Source organism: Ovis aries, chromosome X, assembly GCF_016772045.2.
Source record: "Ovis aries strain OAR_USU_Benz2616 breed Rambouillet chromosome X, ARS-UI_Ramb_v3.0, whole genome shotgun sequence".
In the NCBI taxonomy this organism is placed as follows: domain Eukaryota; kingdom Metazoa; phylum Chordata; class Mammalia; order Artiodactyla; family Bovidae; genus Ovis; species Ovis aries.
Window position 1 is genome coordinate 127,029,763 of NC_056080.1, and position 20,155 is coordinate 127,049,917.

Genomic DNA, 20,155 nt, shown 5'->3' on the forward strand with positions numbered 1-20,155 from the left:
TAGTAGATTAATTTATTGTGGGTTACCACCTCTAGCACTTTTATAAATCAAAGTGTTAAAATTGCATTTAATAAATCATTTTAATTCTCTGAGAAAATGTAAAAAATTTAGCTGTCATATTAACCTATATTGCAAATCAACAAAGGAAATTTTTATGAAATTTAACTCACTAAATATAATGAGAAATGTCATACATTGAAATACAGACAGCCTTTCAAAATATTTGTACAGTGTTACTAGATAACATATTTATTTTTTTTTGTTTTTTTTTTTAATTTTAGTTTTTATTTTTTAAATTTTAAAATCTTTAATTCTTACATGCATTCCCAAACATGAACCCCCCTCCCACCTCCAAAAGTCATCATTTAAAACTGTCGAGCCTAATGGGAAGAATGACACATGAAGTCATTACCTTAGCATGACTGTGGTTATCAGGTCAATTGGGGAAATTTCAAAGGAGATTTAAAAAAAGGAACTCTGGGGAGAAGGAGCTAGAATCTGCTACATCAAACAGGGCCACACCACACTGGTAGGGGACTTACCCTCAATGACTGTCAACGTGACTAGGTTCTTTGGGGCTGAAACTAACAAGAGCTAACTCCTTCTTTTCTCTTTTAATCCAGGGTCCTCCTGGCCCCCCTGGTTTCCCTGGTCCTGATGTAAGTATACTTTGTCTTAGGGCATTTAACTTCCTACCACTAAGTATGCTAGTTTCCCCAGAGATATTTCTTGTCTGGTTAAACATACTCTGGTTTAAAAAAAAAAAAAAACTGCATTCCAATTTAAGTTCCTGGAGCTTATTTAGTAATTGATTTTGTTTTTCTTCCCTGCATCCCTGTGCCCCAGGGGAATATGGGGTTAGGTTTCCAAGGAGAGAAAGGAGTCAAGGTAAATAGATTTTGGAACATACACTGCTTTCCATGTGCTTCAAGAAATGTCTCTAGTTGCACATGTGTGCCTGCTTGTGGTAGGGGCTTTGGATCTTTGCCTTGGAAAGGGAGCATTTCCCATCCCTCATGAGTCCTCTGGTGGGTTTCCTTGAGGGTTGCATGTGCACACATAGGCTCTTGTGGTCTTTTTCCTTCCAAATATTGCAGTCTTCTGCTTCCTACTGTGAAGTGTACATGTCTGATGAACGTACTCTTTTGAAATATATTTTATCTTCCTTCCACCTGGGTATTTCCCTACTGATTTGTATTATATTGTGTCATTTTCTCTTTCCTTTTCTCTGCTTCTCTTCTCTCCATCCTTCCTCCTTCTCTTCCTTCTCTCCCTCCATCTCCCCCCTCTCTCCTTCTTAACCCTCTCTCATCATTCCCTTTTATTTTCCTTCCCTCATTCTCCTACTAATAGTTCCCTCTATAGAAACTGTAAAGTCATTTAGGAGCCTCAAGGGAGACTGGGAGCTTGCCCTCCCCTTCGTTGGTGGCTGCCTCTTGTAGACTGCACTGTTTCAAGGAGCAAATCCAGTCTTCAGTGCTCCAACACAGGCTTTACTGCCTCTGCTTGTGCTCTTGGCAAAGATTGGACCAATTAGAGTCTGATCACTGTTGCCAAGAGGTTGCCATTCACCTTTTTTGGCTTTCTTCTAAACACCCATTCATGCATGACCATGGAGACCGTGAACCTGCTGTTTCCTTTCATCCATCTTGCTTCCTCCCTCTGCAGTGCTGGTACAGAAAGCATTTGGTCAGGCTTATAATTCTTTTCACCTCTTGGGACTGATTTTTGGTTCCTCATTGCTGCAAGGGTGAGGGTGAAGAGTCTAAAGTCATGGACAGTTTATTTATGAATTATATCTGGAGCACAAACCTATCCTCTGGAGAAATGGCCTGTGTGGTGTCTGCTTTGCTTAATGTTTCGTTTGATCTTACAGGGAGATGTTGGCCTGCCTGGTCCTGCAGGACCCCCACCATCTACTGGAGAACTGGAATTCATGGGATTTCCCAAAGGGAAGAAAGGATCCAAGGTAGTGAACATTTAAGCACAAGTTAATAAGTCTTTCCCTATTAATACTAGAGTTCAACTCTAATAACCAGACTATACTAAGATAGAAGGTTCTGGGTAATGGATTTTTGTTTGGAAGGGAAAATAAATCCTTCTTTGTTCTGTCCCTTGTGAAAGTTTTATAGAGTCTGTTTTCTGCTATATGGTTATGAGCGTGCCTGGGTTTCTGAATAATCATTCAGGTGCTATTCTCTGTGTTTCAGTTATGTAGATTCAGTTTTCAAGATGCTGAATAACTTAAAACAAACATTAAATAGTTGAGTTTTTTTCCTCTGAACTACCAACCCTCTCAATACTTATGTTGTCCCCGAAGTGCTGTAACAGAACAATAGGGTATAATGGTTGCTCTTGAGTTATCCTCTTAAAGAAGCTATTTGCCCTCAGAACTTGACCCTGCAAGCAGGCTGTACTGTCACCAAGTGGCAGTAGATGCCCTACTCCACCTGATCTAAACTATCAAGGCTGAACCTGTTTAAGTGAGATATTTTATAATCTGTATTTTGATATGCGTGTAGACCTGGTTATATTTGAATGGCTGTTTCCTATTAATCTGTGCAGATATCTTTTAGTAACCTGCATTCCATTCCTTCCTGGAGATCCCTTTAGTTTTGTGATCGATCCTATATCTGTGGTCAAGGGAGGTGTTTAGTCCCATTTCTTTGTGGAAGCAACAGCTCTAGGCATTCTCCAGGTTGACATGAAGTAATCATTGTTTTGGGAACAGTTTGGGAGCATATGAAAAATTCCCTGCCTTCCTAACTATTCCCAAACCTTAAGGAGCCCCTTCTGGGTACTAAGTGGTAAATAAGCATATCAAGGAAAGACAGAATAGAGTATTATGCAGCACTTTCCAAACTGTAATCATTACTCTTTTCCCAAAACCATTGATGTCTTTGCAGCCAGCAATTTGCTAGAGGAAATCGTACTTAACAGCTTCTTCCACTGGAAGGAGAACAGATGATCATCTTTTCTGCCTCCCAATTAACCTGGGCATTTGAGATTCTGTTTTGGATAGTTTTTTTTGTTTGTTTGTTTTTTTTCCCCCTGCCATGGACTTTGGTCCTTTCCATGCTACAAAAGGCTCCCTACATTTAGACATCCTGGCATAGTTACCACTTGTGGAGCCTGGGCAATCTGCATCAGCATCTGGAATCCCAAACATGATACCCTATGGTTGCCCACTGCCCGGCCCAAGTAACTCAAGGGAGCCATCTCCTTTATGTTCACTGCTGCCTGCTGCTACTCACTGAGGTTGGTTGATTTTCCAGGGTGAACCAGGGCCTCAGGGCTTCCCAGGAATAAGTGGTCCACCTGGTCTGCCGGTAAGTCTCTCTATTTGGTCAACATGTATTTGAGGATCTGATTGGACAACAGCTATACTAATAAAAAGTAAACAGAAATACTTTCCTCCTATGGTTATTGTAGAGACTTTAACCATTTTCATTGTTAGAAGGCGTTTAAGGACATGTTCTTGTTTTTCAAATCCATGGGGACATTAGGTTCTTCATGTGACTATATAGCTTAAAGAATATTATCTCAAGCTCTAGAGTTGAAACAGACCTATAGGCTTGACTTCTGATTTCACCAGTTTCTAGCTATGTGACCTTGGACAAGTTTCTTAACTTTTCTAAGCCTCAGTTTCCTAACCTACCAAAAAAGGGGGGACAATAATGGGGTGGTTATGAGGATTAAATGAGATAATATGCATGAAAAGGACTTAATAAATGCCTGGCACTTATCAATTGTTCAGTAAATGGTAATGTTAGTGATCCTATTTTTACTTTCCCAAATGCCCTTGTATCTTAGATTTTTTTACACAACAAATACTTTTTGAGGACCCCTATATGCCAGGCCTTCTGCTGGACTCTGAAGCTGCAACAATAAATAACAGTCAGATAGGTACCAGTCCCTGACCTTGAGGAAAGTACATTCAAAGGGCAGAGGGGTAAGGGAGAAGAGAGAATTAACAAGTAAACAAATGAATGGAGAACAAGTTCCTATCATGGTAAGTGATACATAGATGATAAAGAGGGGTCAAAGTGTGTATGGGGAATGGAATTGGTAACTTTGGACAGGGTGGTCAAGAAGGGCCTGTCTGAGGAGGTGCTTATTATAAGGGAGCAAGTCATGTGAAAGTTTGGGAAGAGTGTTTCTGGCCAAGAGAACCACAGTGCCAAGACCCTGAGAGGAACAGCAAGACTTCTTCAAGGTGGGTGGAGAAGAGTGAGCAAGGCTAATAACCAGAAAAAGAGGCAGGAGCCAGATCATGGAGACTTTTGTAGGTCAAATATGGCTTTTATGTTAAATGTAATGAGAAGCCAATGGAAGGCTCTGACTTGTATTTTTAAGAAGATCTGTCTTTGTGGTAGTGGGAGGTGGGGGGGGGATGGAAGATGGGGGCAAGGAGTGGGGGTCAGCAAACAGAGGCTACTGAGACAGTATAGGTGAGAAATGGTGGTGTCTTGGCCTAGGGTAATAAAAATGGAAATGGAGAGAAGTACATGAATTTAAAATGTAAAAAGTTGAAATTTCTTGTACTGGAACATTTCAAACATATACAAAGTGAAGAGAGTGGCATAATGATCCGCCTGTGTCCCCATCACCTGGCTTCAATAATTAGCAACTCATGGCCAGTCTGAAGCCAGTAACAGACATAGCACTTCACTGCAAACACCTCAATATTTCTAAGAGATAAGGACTTTTTAAAGACATCATGATGATTTCATCATCACTAATTAATTATCAGTAATGACTTAAATAATTATTAGTAATGATTGTCTCATAAATATATTTTTTAATAATTACCTTGTTCGGAATCAGAATTGAAACAAGGCCAACACACTACATTTGCTTGATACATCTATTAAACCACAAGATGAGTTCTGAAGGAGCTGATGAAATTTCCATGGATTGGGTGTCAGGGTTGGGAGGGAAATGGATAAATCAAAGATGACTAGGCCTGTCCCGGCTGGCTGGAAAAGTGAAAACAGAGGACTCCAGTACTTCCCTGCAGTTCTTTGAAACACTTTGGGTCTCTCCTGGTGGCCAGAAAACCCAGCCAGTAGAGCCAGTGGCACAGGTGGCTTCCACGATGATGGCTACTGCTCCATAGAGACACAGCAGCACAGAGAACCATCTGTTCAATGGCTTTGATTTTAATCAACTCAGAATCTAATGATTCAGAAAGGGAAAGAATCCTGATGTTGGAGACAGGCTACCTAGACTTCAGCCCCAACCCCAGGTCTGGGACTTCAAGTCTCTGAACCTTTCTGTATATATGTCACATGGCAATGGTCATCTCTCCTGTTTTGAGATCAACTCATGATGTACATCAGGTTTCTTTGCAAAGTATAAAGCTGTGCTGTCCAATATAATAACCACCAGCCACAAACATTTACCAGTCCCTTGAAACATGGCTAGTCTGAAAGGAGTTGTGCTGTAAGTAACACACAACAGATTTCCAAACCTAGGTGTGAAGAAAATAATAGAGAATATCTCATTTTTTAAGCAATTTTTACTTCAGTGTTGAAACAACATTTATGATGTGCTGTGCTATGCTGTGCTAAGTCGCTTCAGTCGTGTCCGACTCTTTGCGACCCTGTGGACCGTAGCCCACCTGGCTCCTCTGTCTGTGGGATTCTCCAGGCAAGAATACTGGAGTGGGTTGCTGTGCCCTCCTCCAGGGGATCTTCTCAACCCAGGGATGGAACCTGCATCTCTTACATCTCCTGCATTGGCAGCTGGTTTCTTTACCACTAGCGCCACCTGGGAAGCCCATATTCTCCAGGCAATAATACTGGAGTGGGTTACCATTTCCTTCTCCAGGGGATCTTCCCAACCCAGGGATCAAACCCGGGTCTCTTGCAGATGCTTTAACCTTGGAGCCACCAGGGAAGCCCTAATATTTATGACATATTTGATTAAATAAAACATTGTTAAATTAATGTCACCTATTTGTTTTACTTTTAAATGAAACTACTAAATAACTGAAAATAACATAGTAGCTCACATTATCTTTTTATTGGACCACACAGATATAAAGTACTTTGCAAGTGGGTTGGGGGATCAAGTCTGTACCTTTGTTTGTGAGCATTTCACATAAATTCTAGTCACACATCATTTCTGTGATGTAAGCAAGATGGGATGAGCTTATATCCCTGTACTGATGAGGAAACCGTGGCCTGAAGAGGTAGAGTCTTGTCCAGAGTTATACAGCAAGTTATTAGCAGAACTGAGACTGAAATGCGGTTCTCTTGAATACTAGCCAGTTCCAGGCTTTTTCCTCATACCACACTGCCCCCTACAGTTCAGTTGGTTCTTGTCATGGAGGTGGTGGATTGTGTGATCTCTGCTGCTCTGCGGTTGACTGGCTCCCTCCTTCCCATCCCCTTCCCTGTTCTACCTCAGAGGAATTCCCCTCCTGCAATTTCACTCCATTCCTTTTTACCCTGTAAAAGAAAGACAGACTGACAGTACCGAACAGTGATAAGTCGCAATGCCTTTTCAAGCTCAGCACTTCCAGGGCTTCACAGTCTGATCTGACAAATAGAAACCCCAGCTGACTGTAAAGACATCCAAGCTGGAAAAATACCTTTCTTTATATGGTACAGTGTATTTTCAGAGAGTGGGAATCAAGGAACCAGAGTTCTCAGCCCACTTTGGCATGGATTCCATGTGCAACCCTGGCCAAATCCTATAACTCCTTTGCTCCTAATATCTCTTATCTGCTTAGTAGGAACATTCATAGGTACCTTCTTGCCTTCTGTCAGAAAAGTCATAAGAAGAAAGGTGGGAACTTGTTTCAGATACTCTGAACTTTTCGAAAGGAAGACACTTCTCAAAGCCAGAACCCTCACATCAGCTTTCATTTATCCACACTCACTGAGGGTAGAAATCTCTAGAGAATCCGAAATGTTCCCTTCAACCGTTTGTTTTCTTTCCATTCTAGCCCAGATCTTTGCAGGAGCTGACAAGTGGCCAACCTGACTGGTTTAGGCCTCCCCTTCTTTCCCTTGCCCCTTCTGCAGTCACCCAGCATCTCTGCTTTCGTGGCTCAGCCCCAGCTTCACACATTTCACCACATTGTCCCAGCAACACACTCACACGTAGGCCGCAGGTGCTCCTGTGGAGACTCTTGGTCATTTACCTCTGTGCCCTCCAAGGTGCCAGCAAACAAAGGGTAAGGCAACATGGCAGATGGGGGAGAGAGAGAAGAAAACAAAATGGTGAATCCTGAGGTGACTGTTGGGTGGAGCTGAGGCAGTGACTGGGCAGGTGGGAGTTCTCCTTCAGCGGAGCCCCAGGCTTTCCACGCATCTCAGGTAGGGCTTTCAGAGGCACAGCCCCAACTTGACAGACCTAAGCTGGGCCCCAAGCTCTGGTGCCCGGAGGGGCCAGTAGCAGCAGTGTGACAGGATCAGAACTGAGGAAGACTGACGGGTCTAACCTCTCAAGTTTCCCATCTCAAGTCCCCCTGCAGTGCCAAGCTGAACTGATTCCTGTGGTTTAGCCTCCCCAAAATGACCCCCAAATATGATCACGCCCTGCCCTTCCCCTGTGGCCTTAGCCCCTCTTTTCAGACTTCAGCCTCCCTCCTGCCTTCCTGCCCTGGTTGTGCAGATGGGCCTTGCCCTTCTCCATGGCCCTTATGGGGGCCGTGAGAGGAGCCTGGGCAGAGGGTGACCACCCTGGCAGCCTGCCTTTTGGGCCAGCAGGTCTCTGAGGACCCAGGGCCAAAGTGTCTTTCTCTCCACAGTGGGGCCTGACACCCCCTGGTTGCGGCCTAGTGTTTGCAGCTCGCCTTTTTCTCACACCACACTCCTCATCCTGCCGAACCCCCTCAACTCCTGGCCATGTGAGTGAAGTTGAGTTTTTACAGAGCCACTAATATCCTTGAACCAAAAATACCAGGAGACCAAGACCCCTAGAGAGCAGACCTGTAAACAGCTAAGCTAGTTCTCTAATGAGGCGTTCTTGGCCATGGCTGAGAAGGGGCGTGAGAGCAATAGGTGCAAGTCAGGTCATGACAAGCATTGACTGGGACAGGGCTGGGGCCCGGAACATCTTGCTAGAACAGCTTGTTCAGCAGGGCCTTGTATGGGGCCTCCATGTGCTGGGAGACAAGCTGAGTCTACAGCCCAATATCTTGCCAAGTCATCTATGTTTTATTGGCTTTAACCCACACACACAAATTGCTTTATAATTTTTTTTCCTTTTTAAGCATTGTGTGTATTTATTTTTGTTCACATTGTAGCTCAAGCTCTCAGACCCTCTCTCTGAGAAAGCAAGAGTCCAGAGGCTCCATTTGATTTCTGAAGAAGGACAAGGCCCCTTTGTCTTTACAACTGTGGACAAGATAGGTAGGGGCTGTGAGATGGTTCCTAGACATTCTTCCCCTCACCCTTTGGAACACTTTTGTTCCCTGGGTCACTGTTCGATTTAATTCAACAAATATGTATTGGACCACCTTGTGTGTGTTCAGCCTACCGTAACATGCCTTGGAGGAGACAGAAGTGAATGTGATATAGACCTTTTGCTCATAGACTTTCATCTAGAACCCATTTTAGTGCTTGAAGAGTTTGGGGGCAGCTTGGGCTGCCATGGGCTTCCCTGGTGGTGCAGAGGGTGAGGCATCTGCCTGCAATGTGGGACACCTGGGTTCTATCCCCGGATCGGGAAGATCCCCTGGAGAAGGAAATGGCAACTCACTCCAGTACTCTTGCCTGGAAAATTCCAGGCTGCCATAGCTTCCTTCCATAGGCCAGAGGGAAGGCTCCATGAAGTGTTTGACTTCAGATGCCAATAGACACATGCCACCAGGGGGCATCATGCCTTGGTGTCCAATTTGAGCTGCAGAACTAAGATTTCAAAGAAGTTTACTTTCAGTTTGACCCACGAACCATTCAAACAGAAATTCTATTCAGCGTGAGGGCTGAGCTATTTGACTCCTAACTATAGATGTAGAAAAAAGAAAAGATAAGTTGGAACCAAAGCCTGCTTTGAATTGGATCCTTAACAGACATACACTCCTCACCTCAACAACCGCAACGACAAGAAAAACTCACATTAAAAAAAAAAAAAAAAAAACTTGGGCCTAGAAAGCTAAGGGAACCAAGCAACTGTACCCATGGGAATGCTGTGAGTATGAAAGAAGAAGGAAAAAACTATTCTACAAATGGGTTTGGAACAGTGCTTTTTATAACCAGCTGAGCCAGATCACATCAAGAGGACAACAGGACGTGTGCCATAACATTTAGTGTCTTTCACAAGCTTCCTTGTGAGAAGATTTCTCTGCCTTCTTTACTCTCTTAATAGGCCTAAATGTTATTTTCCAAAATCTATGCTCCAGAAAGTCCAATTCTAAACACTGACAACAAGTAACTCAATTACGTTTGTCGTGAAATACTTTATCCACTTTAGCAATGAATTCTTCTAATATGCTTGCCCTGGACCCAGAGGGGAGGAAGTGCTTTCATTCACTCTGCTTTTGGGATTTCTGCTTGTCCTTAGAAGATCCTCAAGTCATGTCCATGGCTGCATGCCCTTACCTCCTGTGAGCAGGGCAGGAGAGGTTGGGGACCATCTTGCAGTCCCTCTGGGAATGTTCCTAAGGCCGGCAAGGTTCTAGACCATGCCTAGATAGAAATGAGCTTCCCAGGTGGCTCAGTGGTAAGGAATCCACCTGTCAATGCAGGAGACCTGGGTTCAATCCCTGGGTCGGGAAGATCCCCTGGAGGAGGAAATGGCAACCCACTCCAGTATTCTAGGCCTGGAGAATTCCATGGACAGAGAAGCCTGGTGAGCTACAGTCCATGGGGTCACAAAGAGTTGGACATGACTGAGTGACTAACACTTTCACTTTGGATGGGGCCAGGAGACCTATGAGGAAATCAATGTTATAACTTGTGGTTTCTTTTTTCCTTTAGGGATTTGGAATTGCTGGAGAAAAAGGAGAAAAGGGAATTCCTGGTTTGCCAGGACCAAGGGTATGACTGTGGAATATTGCTTGCCTGGATCTGTGACATCAGCTGGTCCATTTTCTTTCTTGTTTGCATCTTTCTATTATATAACCTGATGGACTCCTTTTTTTTAATTTTTATTTTTACTTTATTTTATTTTACAATACTGTATTGGTTTTGCCATACATTGGCATGAATCCACCACGGGTGTACATGCATTCCCAAACATGAACCCCCCTCCCACCTCCCTCCCCATAACATCTCTCTGGGTCATCCCCATGCACCAGCCCCAAGCATCCTGTATCCTGCATCGGACATAGACTGGCGAGCTTCTCTTATTTTTCTTTCTCAACCCTCAGGCAGGTCCCTAAGTCCTCTTCCTCTTCTTTGCCCCACTCCTTTGACTTAGTGGTTCCCTTGAATAAGGAATGATGTACCTTCTACACCAGGTGCTCCTCACCCCATTTACTCTCTTTTTGTCCTCACATATAATTATCTTCTGGGCTAAAGAATGATGTGAATGTTTTCTTACTTTCATTCCATCCTATCCTGGGAGGGGGGCAATTTGCAGGAATGCAAGAGAGAGGCCCAAGTGCAATTTTTATAGAACAGAAACCAGCCTGGGAAGTTCTAGAACATAGTGAATTTGAAGTCAATAGTTTCCAATAATAATCTCACTTCAAGTAGAGAACTGTTAGTCTCTCTGATTTCTAGCTTCAGGCACTTGGGTCTTAGCTTGTAAACAACTGGCCAACCTTCACCTTAAAGAAGCAACATTTCAGAGAATTCATTCATTGTGTTTTTAGCTTGGTCATGAAGCTTGTTAAGAGTCTTGAGTATTCAGCAATGTTCATCCATTAGGCTGCCATTTCTGTCTCCACTCTCCTCTACTCCCTTGTCTTGAAAACATATAATCACCAGCAAAGAATACATTTGGGGTGAGAGACAAGAGGCCCTCCCACAATCTATTTAAAAATCTCATGACTTGGAACTAATGCAGACTAAGTATAATACCACCCAGCCCTTCTACCAAATTCCACCTACTACTTAAAATGTTTCCATTTATTTAGCTCTTTAAAAATTCCCTGTGCCTCTATTCAGCCTGATGGATTAGTGCATAGAAAGAAGTCGTTAAGCCAAGTCTAGGAACATTCTCTTACCTGATTTTTAGCGGCTGCTAAGTCCTGAACTCAGTTGGAGAGCTTTGTTATGTAAGTCCAGTGCCTTTGTCTACTGTGGGCTATTAATCTCTCTAAGGTACCTCTATTCTCTTTACAGGGTCCCATGGGTTTAGAAGGAGTCCAAGGCCCTCCGGGGAGTCAGGTATTTTGGCTAGTATCATTAAAGTCTAGTGTATAAAATCCCGACTAGAAGACCCTCCTACTTTATTTAACATGACCATCCATCCAAAGGGAAACACCGCTTATAATGCAAATTGTCTACCTCTATTTGGTTGATAGAATCTCAGCCTCTCACTTCTATTGTTTTTACCCAAGAAGATGAGTGTGCAGTAAGTTCGGTACCATAATGCAGTCACACTTCTTTAACATGATATCAGGGCCTAGCCAGACCAGCCTGCTTATATTCATCTCTAGCCTTGTGGTTTTTGTACCCACTAACATGCAAGTTGGCTACCTAGCACCATATTGCTTCCTGGAATATTTTATGGCTTCCAGAGTCAGGTACAATCTATGCATGCTCTGGAATGCAAGCCAAAATCCCTGTGCCATTTGTCCTGGCCTAATCCAAAAACCAACCTCTCTTACGCTCTTAGACACTCGATTTAGTTGTAACTATGTTTCTTTCACAGGGCAGGAAGGGGTCTTCAGGTTTCCCCGGGCTTAATGGATTCCCAGGAATTAAGGTAATGCTGGTGGGAAGTGAAAATCCAGGATTGGGAAGATGGAAGGGTAAGGAATTAGTATAAATGCTATTTTCTCCATTTGGGCTGCTATAACAAAATATCAAAGACTGGGTGGCTTATAAACAAGAGGAATTTATTCCTCATAGTTCTGGAGGCTGGAAATCTGACATCAGAGTTGCCAGTATGGTTGAGTTCTGGTGGGAGCTCTGTCCTCATGACCTAGTCACCTCCCCAAGGCCTCACCACCTAATATTATCACCTTGGACACAAACATTTAGATCATAGCAAATGCCTACATAATGAGATGGGGTATTTCTTAGTGTTTTGATATTTTAGATGTCACCCTTTTTACCCCAAATGCATGCAAGCTACTTTGAACACACAAAGCTGATGACCATTCCTTAGACACGACTTGATCAGTGGTAAACTAAAAAGTGGCGGTCAGGGTGTGGGAGCATATCCATCCCTACAAGGAGAAATATTCTATTCTTGATATCATTTAGAATCAGCAACTTTGGGGTTTTGTTATCATTCTTAAATTCTTTCAGACAATGCACCCCCCTTATTGCCTGAACCTGGGGCAAGTGGCTCCTGCCACCCCACCCTGATTCTGGTACCTGAGTCCCTCTTTTGAGAAAAGTAGGACTCTTTTAACTTCCTCAGCTTGATGTCATCCAATAACAAGGGCAGTGACAGTAGCAGAGTTTCAAGCCTGCCAAACATGGGAAAGAAAGTTAAAATTCTGTCCCCTCCTCAGCACCTCTTGAATATAGCCATATTGTCTCTTCCTACAATATGTTACCCAGGTCCAGAAGCAGATTGTCCTGGAGTCAGGTTGCAACATAAATCAGGACCCCTTGTCCTCGACAGATTTGCAGTTGAGTGTCAGGCCTCTAGCCTGCCTTGTGTCACCTTCATCTTAAATTTATTGGACTTTGAATTTAACCTATGGACAATCTGGCCCTCAAAATAAGGGGTTACAGAAAGAGGAATCTTTCATTGTCTTGGGGAATGGTTTTGAGGGAACATGATCTTAGGTGATGAGGTCACAGAAATATTTGTGTTTAATGTATTTAATCTTTGCAGGGTGAAAAAGGTGGCATTGGCCTGCCAGGCCCAGATATTTTCATCGATACAGATGGTGCTGTGATCTCAGGTGCAACTTTTCATTGAGTTGAGTGGGAAAAAATAGAAAGTTGAATCCCCTGTAATTACTTAAAGGATATTGTGTCAGCCATTGGATTGCTGCTAAACCCAACACCACAAGGGCCATTTATGGATCCTGAAGTTGGGGAATGAATTGAACTGCAGAGTTTTAGGCAAACAAGCCAATCCCCATTAATCTGTGTTTGTGTTAGATCACCAATCTGGGATTTGCATTGGCCTGGGTCTCGATTAGCTAAAAATGGTTCTCCTGGTGATGCTTAGGAAAGGATTCATATCCTCTCAGCTAGGGTAACTTCAGCCTGATGCAATGGGACACACATTGTCTCATGTATGTGATCCCATGCATGCTTGAGCTTAACAATTTCACAGGAAGTGGGAAAGTATCTTTGGTTAGGGGAACAAGCGGTCAACAATGCTCAGTAGTATGACACTTTGAAGTTTGTCTTTACCTCTCCTTGTTGTAGTTACTATATGTGTCCAATTCTTCCTTTTGGCTTCTCCAGAGGTCCAGATGCTCAAACCAAAGGCTTCTGCTATAGTACCTGTCCACTCGGATCTCCTAACTAATCCCTCCCCTCACATCCTCTCAGGCCCATGCCCTGTCTGGTAAACTCATTAAAGCTGAGGTATTGGTGGTTGACAGTGGCTTCCTGTGTTCCACGGCCAAGAAACCTGTGTATAACTTGAAGGGTACACCTCAACACCTTAACTCAAATGGTAGACGTTTGAGGCATGACAGAAGATTACTAGTGGTATGAGAAATTTCCTAGTACTCATCAGATCTTACCATGGAAGGCAAGCCCTAACCAGTCCAGTTCTGAACACTAGGAGAGCCTTAGCTCAAATAGGCCCATCATCACATGAGCACATTAGCATCTGGGAGACCTGTGAAGGGCAAGAAAGGCACTTCCAACCTGAGAACATCTCCTTGCAACTCTTTCGAGGCATTTTGTGACATTTGTGGGCCTTCTTTGGTTTGCTTACTGCTTTTTTTTTTCCTTTGCAATGCCAGGTTATCCTGGAGACCCTGGTATGCCAGGCCTCCCAGGCCTTAAAGGAGATGAAGGCATACAGGGCCTACCCGGCCCTCCTGGTGCCCCTGGATTACCGGCTTTACCAGGTGAAACAAACCCACCCACCCGCTGCACAGATTTGTCCTCTGTCCACTCTGGCACTCAGCATTCCCTGCTATACCTCTGGTCTGGGGACCAAGTTAACCAAAGTCAAAAGAAAGGTAGACCTAGTCAGTAAGCTCCCCACTGTGAGTGCAAGGCCACATGTACATAAGAAAAGGGCCCGGGTAAGCAACATTCTTTTGGCCTCAATAATGTACCATAGATAGACAGGCCATCAGTGAGGCCTGACCATCAAGGAGGAGGCCTGGGTTAGACTGCTGGAGCCCTGTCACTCTTCTGTGGATGTGCCATTGCAGCTGATGCTGGCCAGAAGGAGCTAACAAAAGCCTAGAGGAAAGTTTGCACCCAGACCTTCACTGTGTGCTTAACCCAGGCCGTAAATGGCCCCGGGATCCTGTGGATGACGCCCTTGAAACAGTCATTGGAGGCACACACCCATATGTCACTCTATCAGCAGTAAAAAGAGAAAGGGCATACCAGAGTCTGGGAGGCACTGATGTCCCAAATACAAAGCCAGACATTACTTTTAAAAACAACAGTTTCTAAATTCCTCAGAGATGGGCCTCTGTAAGGATATCTGTGCTTTTAAAACAGCCCCTTGGGGGACTTCTTGGCAGTCCAGTGGTTAAGACTCCATGCTTCCAATGTAGGGGGCAGAGGTTCAATCCCTGGTTGGGTAACTAAGATCCCACATGCCACATGGCACAGCCAAAAAATAAAAATTAAAAAAAAAAAAAAAACAGCCCCTAGGAGGAGGTACAGTTGATCCCAGCACCAAGGTGGAAAAAATCTAGAAATGGGGAGCTGGAGTCCCAGTTTTCTGTCTCATGTTTGCCACTGAGACGTTCTAGGCCCTTGACCATGTTTCTGTACATCTTTGGGCCTCTGTTTCCCAGGAGGTTAAGCTAGATGATTCCTAGGGACCCTTTTAACTTAGCTGCAGGAGAGGGGCAAATACTTTCCCAAACTCTTCCTTGGAGTTAGTGTCTAACATATGGCACCAGTTGGACTCCCCTGCAGAGGAGGCTGATGTGATTAACATGTTTGTGTGGGCTTATCCTTCCAGGTGGCCCTGGTGCTCTGGGCACCCAGGGAGCTCTAGGCCTGAAGGGGCAACGAGGAAACCCTGGCCAGACCACAACGGGGGCAGCTGGTCTCCCTGGCAGAGATGGTTTGCCAGGCCTGCCAGGCCTACCAGGCCCACCTGGTAAGTTGCTTCTCCCTTTGGTCTTGAGATTCACGTGTGATCCAGACTGTAGAACAGTCCTGATTTTTGAGGGAGGGAGCATTTCACAGGTTAGGGACCACAGCAATCAGAGTGTTCATCAAGGAAGACGAGCGAGGGCCATCTCAGTGACCAGACACTCCCCAATGCCTTCCGACTTCTGTAGTCATTTCATTTCACCCCTCACTGCTCTCAACCCCTAAGCCTGTGGACTGGTAGCTCTTGAAGGAGCAGAATTGGCTCTTTTAAGCTTGCCCTGGTCCTCAGGGCTCCAGCAGGATGGGCTGAAAGCTCAAGAAATTAGAAACCAAGCCTGGATCTTCATGTCTCTGTGTGCTCAGCTGTGTCCAACTGTTTGCGACCCCATGGACTGGGGCCCACCAGGCTCCTCTGTTCATGGGATTTCCCAGGCAAGAATACCGGAGTGGGTTGTCATTTCCTCCTCCAGGGGATCTTCATAGATGGCTGCTGAAAGCCTCCACAGGACTTATTCTTCTTAGATCATCTACCTGAGGATGAGACTCTAGATTCTAAGAAAAAAGGCTAGAAATACACCCTGCATGTTTCTTTGTAACCTACATCCCCTGACCGCTGCAGCTCGCCCCCATCTCCTCTTTGGTCCTAAGAGGACTTCCTGGGTTAGACACAGGGGTTTCTGAGTTGCTGAAGCTGCCTTGCTTATTTCCACATCCCCAGTGTCTGGAACATAGTGAATGTCCTGTAACTAGTAGAAGTAGGGCAAATTGAGTCAGCAGAGTTGGGAAACTGCTACACACTTTGGGTTCCTGTCTTGGGTTTTTTGAGGGGAGGGCATCTCTGTTTTGATCATTGATGCTCCAGGATTCTTGGTGACTGAGCTGCTGTGCATGAGCCCAGGTTCTTGTAAGTTGCCAAGCTTTTATGTTCCTTCTTCCTGAAGGTGCAGCATCTGAGACAGGAACCCTACAGAGCACAGAACCGGGATCGCCGGGACTCCGAGGGGAACGAGGTCCAAAAGGACACCCAGGCCTCAAAGGAATTAAAGGTGATCTTTGTCTGCTTAGGTTTCTTTGTTCCCCAAATTCCTTGGAGAAGGCCCCCTGGGAAGGAGCCAACCAACAGCCTTGGGAACCCGAACAAGAGCAACCTTGGATCTTGATGTGATTATAAGATTGTCGAAAGTGCTATGTTTGGAGCTCTAAGACTGAGGCTGGCGATTGAGGTTGCGCAGGACAAAGTGGCCCCCAGGCCATTCTTCCTGCCCCTCCACTGGTAGAAGCTATTCTGCATATCCTGTGACCCCTCTCGGTTTGCAAGGCCAAGGCAGGAAGTCACTTATCATTACCTTTAGCCTGCAGGAAAGGTCAAGACCTGAACCTCTGAAAAAGCCAGTTGGCTCCAGGAAAACAACTCCAGTCCCCCTGATGCTGAAGGACTGACTGACTGCCCCAGCCTTCAGCTGCCCTGCGCACTCCATCTTCCTGCTGGCTTTAGGTCATTCCTCTGTTTCATGCTCTAAGGGGCAGATGCTAAAGTGTAAATAAATCAGTTTATAATGGTTGCAGCTCAGGGCAAGGTGGAGGAAGAGGTGAAAGTGTCAACAGTTGCTGAAGAGAGGTTTGGAGATGACCTGGGGGATTCAGGTACCAAGATCTCTTCTCAAAGGAATTTATAACTCTCCTCAACCTCCGAGAGGTTTTCACTCACTCCCCTCCTGTCTCATTGCCCTATCATAAAATGGTACTACCTGAGTATAGCAGCTCATTCAGACATTTTTGAAGGCTCCATCTCTACTTTTGAGACACAGGGAAAACTGCTGGGGGCAAAGGATATTAACTTGCAAGTCTTGACCTAGGGTGCCAATTTTGTTTTCCCTGACTCACTGCAGAGCTAGTGTGCTGCTTGATACCATTCTCTTACTTAAAAACAGGGCCAATTCTAATGCCTCTCCTTATTATATTCCCATGGTGCCAGAAGGTTTTCTTTCTCTCTCTAAGTCTGGAATGATGATAGGAATTCTCAACTGATTCACTAGACATGAGAATCACCATGGGGAGATGACTACAAATTAGATTCTTGGATCTGGCCACCTGAGAGTCTGATTGATTAGTCCTGGGGTGAGGCCCAGCAAGCTGTCTTGTAAACAAGTGTCACAGGTGACTCAAACTCAGGCAGGACATCCATGGATGACACTTGAGAAACGATTATTTGGAGAAGAGATTGTCCTTTCAGAGTTTCAGTGAATATCAAGTGATTATCAATCTTCTAAAAGTAGGAAGAGGCCCTTTGGGATCTTAGGGAAACTCAGAGTCACCTATGTCAGCCCAAAGTCTCTTTTCTTAGACCGTAAGTACAGATGGTCTAGGTGGCTGAGCCACAGTGCTAGTGACTCCATGCTATCTCTTCAAAGATGCTTTGCCGAACTCTCTATCATTAATTTCTTTGGCACTGTCTCTGTGTACAAAAGACATTTTGGTGAATAGAACCTTCAAGTAGCTTGAATTCCAGACTCTCAGCTGATTAGTATAGGTCAGTGGTTCTCAACTCTGATGACACATTAGACTGGGCTCTACCCTAGATAAATGAAATCCAAATCACTAACACAGATGTACTTTGATCGAGAGTGAAGCTAGTTCATTCTGCAGGCCTTCTGATTCCCTCCATGGAGTTGTTCAAGTCACAAATTACAACTGGCGAGTCTTCCTTCTTCTTGTAAAGATGGCTCACTTAGTTTAATGTTGTCTTTTTTTATTTTTCCTCCAGGGGACCCAGGTTTTTGTGCTTGTGATGGTGGTGTCCCCAACATGGGGCCACCTGGGGAGCCAGGCCTGCCTGGGCCACCAGGACTTCTGGGCCTTCCAGGTCTTAAAGGAACCAAAGGTGATCCAGGCTCTGGGGGTGCACAGGGCCCATCAGGGGATCCAGTAAGTCTTACCAAACTTGGCCCTGAGGAATCAAATGGGAGCTTGTCAAATGTCCCTCACCCCTCAACAAGCACTTTCTTAAAACACATAAAAGAAAGATGGGGATAAAGCAAACCTTCAGGGTTTTGATCTGTAATGTGAAGAAATCTGCTTAGCTATCTTGAAAATCCGTTTCTGCTTTAACCTACTTGTGTTCCCTCCCTTCCTTTTTCCCTTCCTTCCACAAAATAACTTACAATTGACCCACACTGTGTCAGGCCTTGAAAATAAAATTTGAATTAAGGCAAAGTTCCCATCCTCAAAGATTTCAAAACTTAGAAAGGGTAAGAAAATAAATGGGCAATGATAATCCAAGGTGATGACATAATCCAGTGTCCATTCTTTTGTGCCAAAATGTACCCAAAGACTTGTTTTAGGTCGAATCTATGCAAGATAATAAAATTCCATGAAGTCTGTATCTCCTGATCATTCCCTTCTCTTTTTGTCAGGGTGTATTTGGGCCTCGAGGTCCAACAGGCCCTAAAGGAAAGAAAGGGGACCCGACTCTCAGCACAGGATCAGGGATGCCAGGAGATCGAGGTGATCCTGGCCCCCAGGGGCTCCCTGGTGAGACGGGAGCCCCAGGCAAGGATGGAATACCAGGTTTACCAGGGCTGCCAGGCCTTCTGGTAAGTTGATTTTTCTTGGGTGACTAGTGCTGTAAATCCTCACACTTGACTTGGCAGGGGAAGGAGGCTGATGGCAGCTTCCTACCTCTGTCACTAACACTGTGCTTTTCCTTTCTGCAAAATGGGAATCTTTTTCTCAGAATGGGTCATTGGCTCACTTGATAAATGCTAGTGACAATCGACCATTATCACTTAAAATGCTTCAGTTTCTTAGGACATTTCCCTTGCAGGCAATCCAGCTGTTTTCTGTAACCAATCCCTGCCCCGCATACAGGGTTGTTATCTCTGCTCCCCTCACCTGGAGCCTTTTGCATTATCAGATCACGCAGGGTTGACAAGCTTCATTCCTGTTAACTCAACTCAGAGGAATTGATTGAAAAACTAGGGTAATAAAGAATTTTAACTGAAAAAAAAAAAAAAGCCTTGCTCCCACTGGTTATGTGTCTCTTTCCTATTGTCAGAGGGCTCGGCAGATGTGTCTTTAAGTCACACTTTCATTCTTTCCTATGTGTTGTCTAGGGTGATGGTGCACAGGGCTTCCCCGGTGAAAAGGGGTTACCAGGACTTCCTGGTGAAAAAGGCCATGCTGGTCCAACTGGCCCCCCAGGAATCGGGCTACCAGGGGCTCCTGGACCTCGTGGACTTCCTGGAGATAAAGGAGTAGATGGATTACCAGGGCAACCAGGCCCCCGTGGAGTTCCAGGTGAATAAGCAAATCTGATGGCTTTGGGCCTGGAAAACTGACTCCTTGAGTATAGATATGACCTAGATATATGAAATGTGTCATAAGAAAACTAATTGTAATCACTGCTCTCAATCCTCTAGAGGGTTTTCATGTGGAAAAGGGATCGTAATTGCACTGTGGTACAGGTATACAGAACAACAGAGATTTCAGCTCTGCTTAGTGAAAAACTTCCTAATAGAACAGTCCAAAAGTGTAACAGAGTTGCTTTGGGAGGTTATGAGCCCATCATCTCTGGAACATTTTAGACAGAAGCTGGATGACCATTTACTACAAGTGTCATGAAAGAAAGAAGTGGAAATTGGACAATAACGGTATCCTCTAAGTTGTATGGTAATATCAGCAGGGAAGAACCTTTCTTTAATTCATAAGATCTCAGATTGAGAAGAGACCCTAGTTCTATCTAGTCTGATTTCCATTTCATACTTTAAATCCCTTCTATTTACATCACTTCTTTTTCTACTTGAATTTCAGGAATTATAGAA

The 20,155-nt window shown here is 44.5% G+C and overlaps 1 protein-coding gene across 5 annotated transcripts in view; it reads left to right on the forward strand.

Moving 5' to 3' along the window:
• The window catches only part of COL4A6 (collagen type IV alpha 6 chain), a 349,227-nt gene that overhangs the window by 297,966 nt on the left and 31,106 nt on the right, over positions 1 to 20,155 (forward strand). For all 5 annotated transcript variants that reach the window (XM_060408094.1, XM_012107575.4, XM_060408095.1 and 2 more), the window contains 14 exons: positions 624 to 659; positions 847 to 888; positions 1,877 to 1,969; positions 3,276 to 3,329; positions 9,933 to 9,992; positions 11,244 to 11,288; positions 11,776 to 11,829; positions 12,916 to 12,985; positions 14,009 to 14,116; positions 15,199 to 15,339; positions 16,277 to 16,381; positions 18,100 to 18,260; positions 18,749 to 18,928; positions 19,448 to 19,631. In XM_060408094.1, coding sequence (XP_060264077.1) covers positions 624 to 659; positions 847 to 888; positions 1,877 to 1,969; positions 3,276 to 3,329; positions 9,933 to 9,992; positions 11,244 to 11,288; positions 11,776 to 11,829; positions 12,916 to 12,985; positions 14,009 to 14,116; positions 15,199 to 15,339; positions 16,277 to 16,381; positions 18,100 to 18,260; positions 18,749 to 18,928; positions 19,448 to 19,631 — 1,333 coding nt within the window. The remainder of the gene's footprint in view (positions 1 to 623; positions 660 to 846; positions 889 to 1,876; positions 1,970 to 3,275; positions 3,330 to 9,932; positions 9,993 to 11,243; positions 11,289 to 11,775; positions 11,830 to 12,915; positions 12,986 to 14,008; positions 14,117 to 15,198; positions 15,340 to 16,276; positions 16,382 to 18,099; positions 18,261 to 18,748; positions 18,929 to 19,447; positions 19,632 to 20,155) is intronic.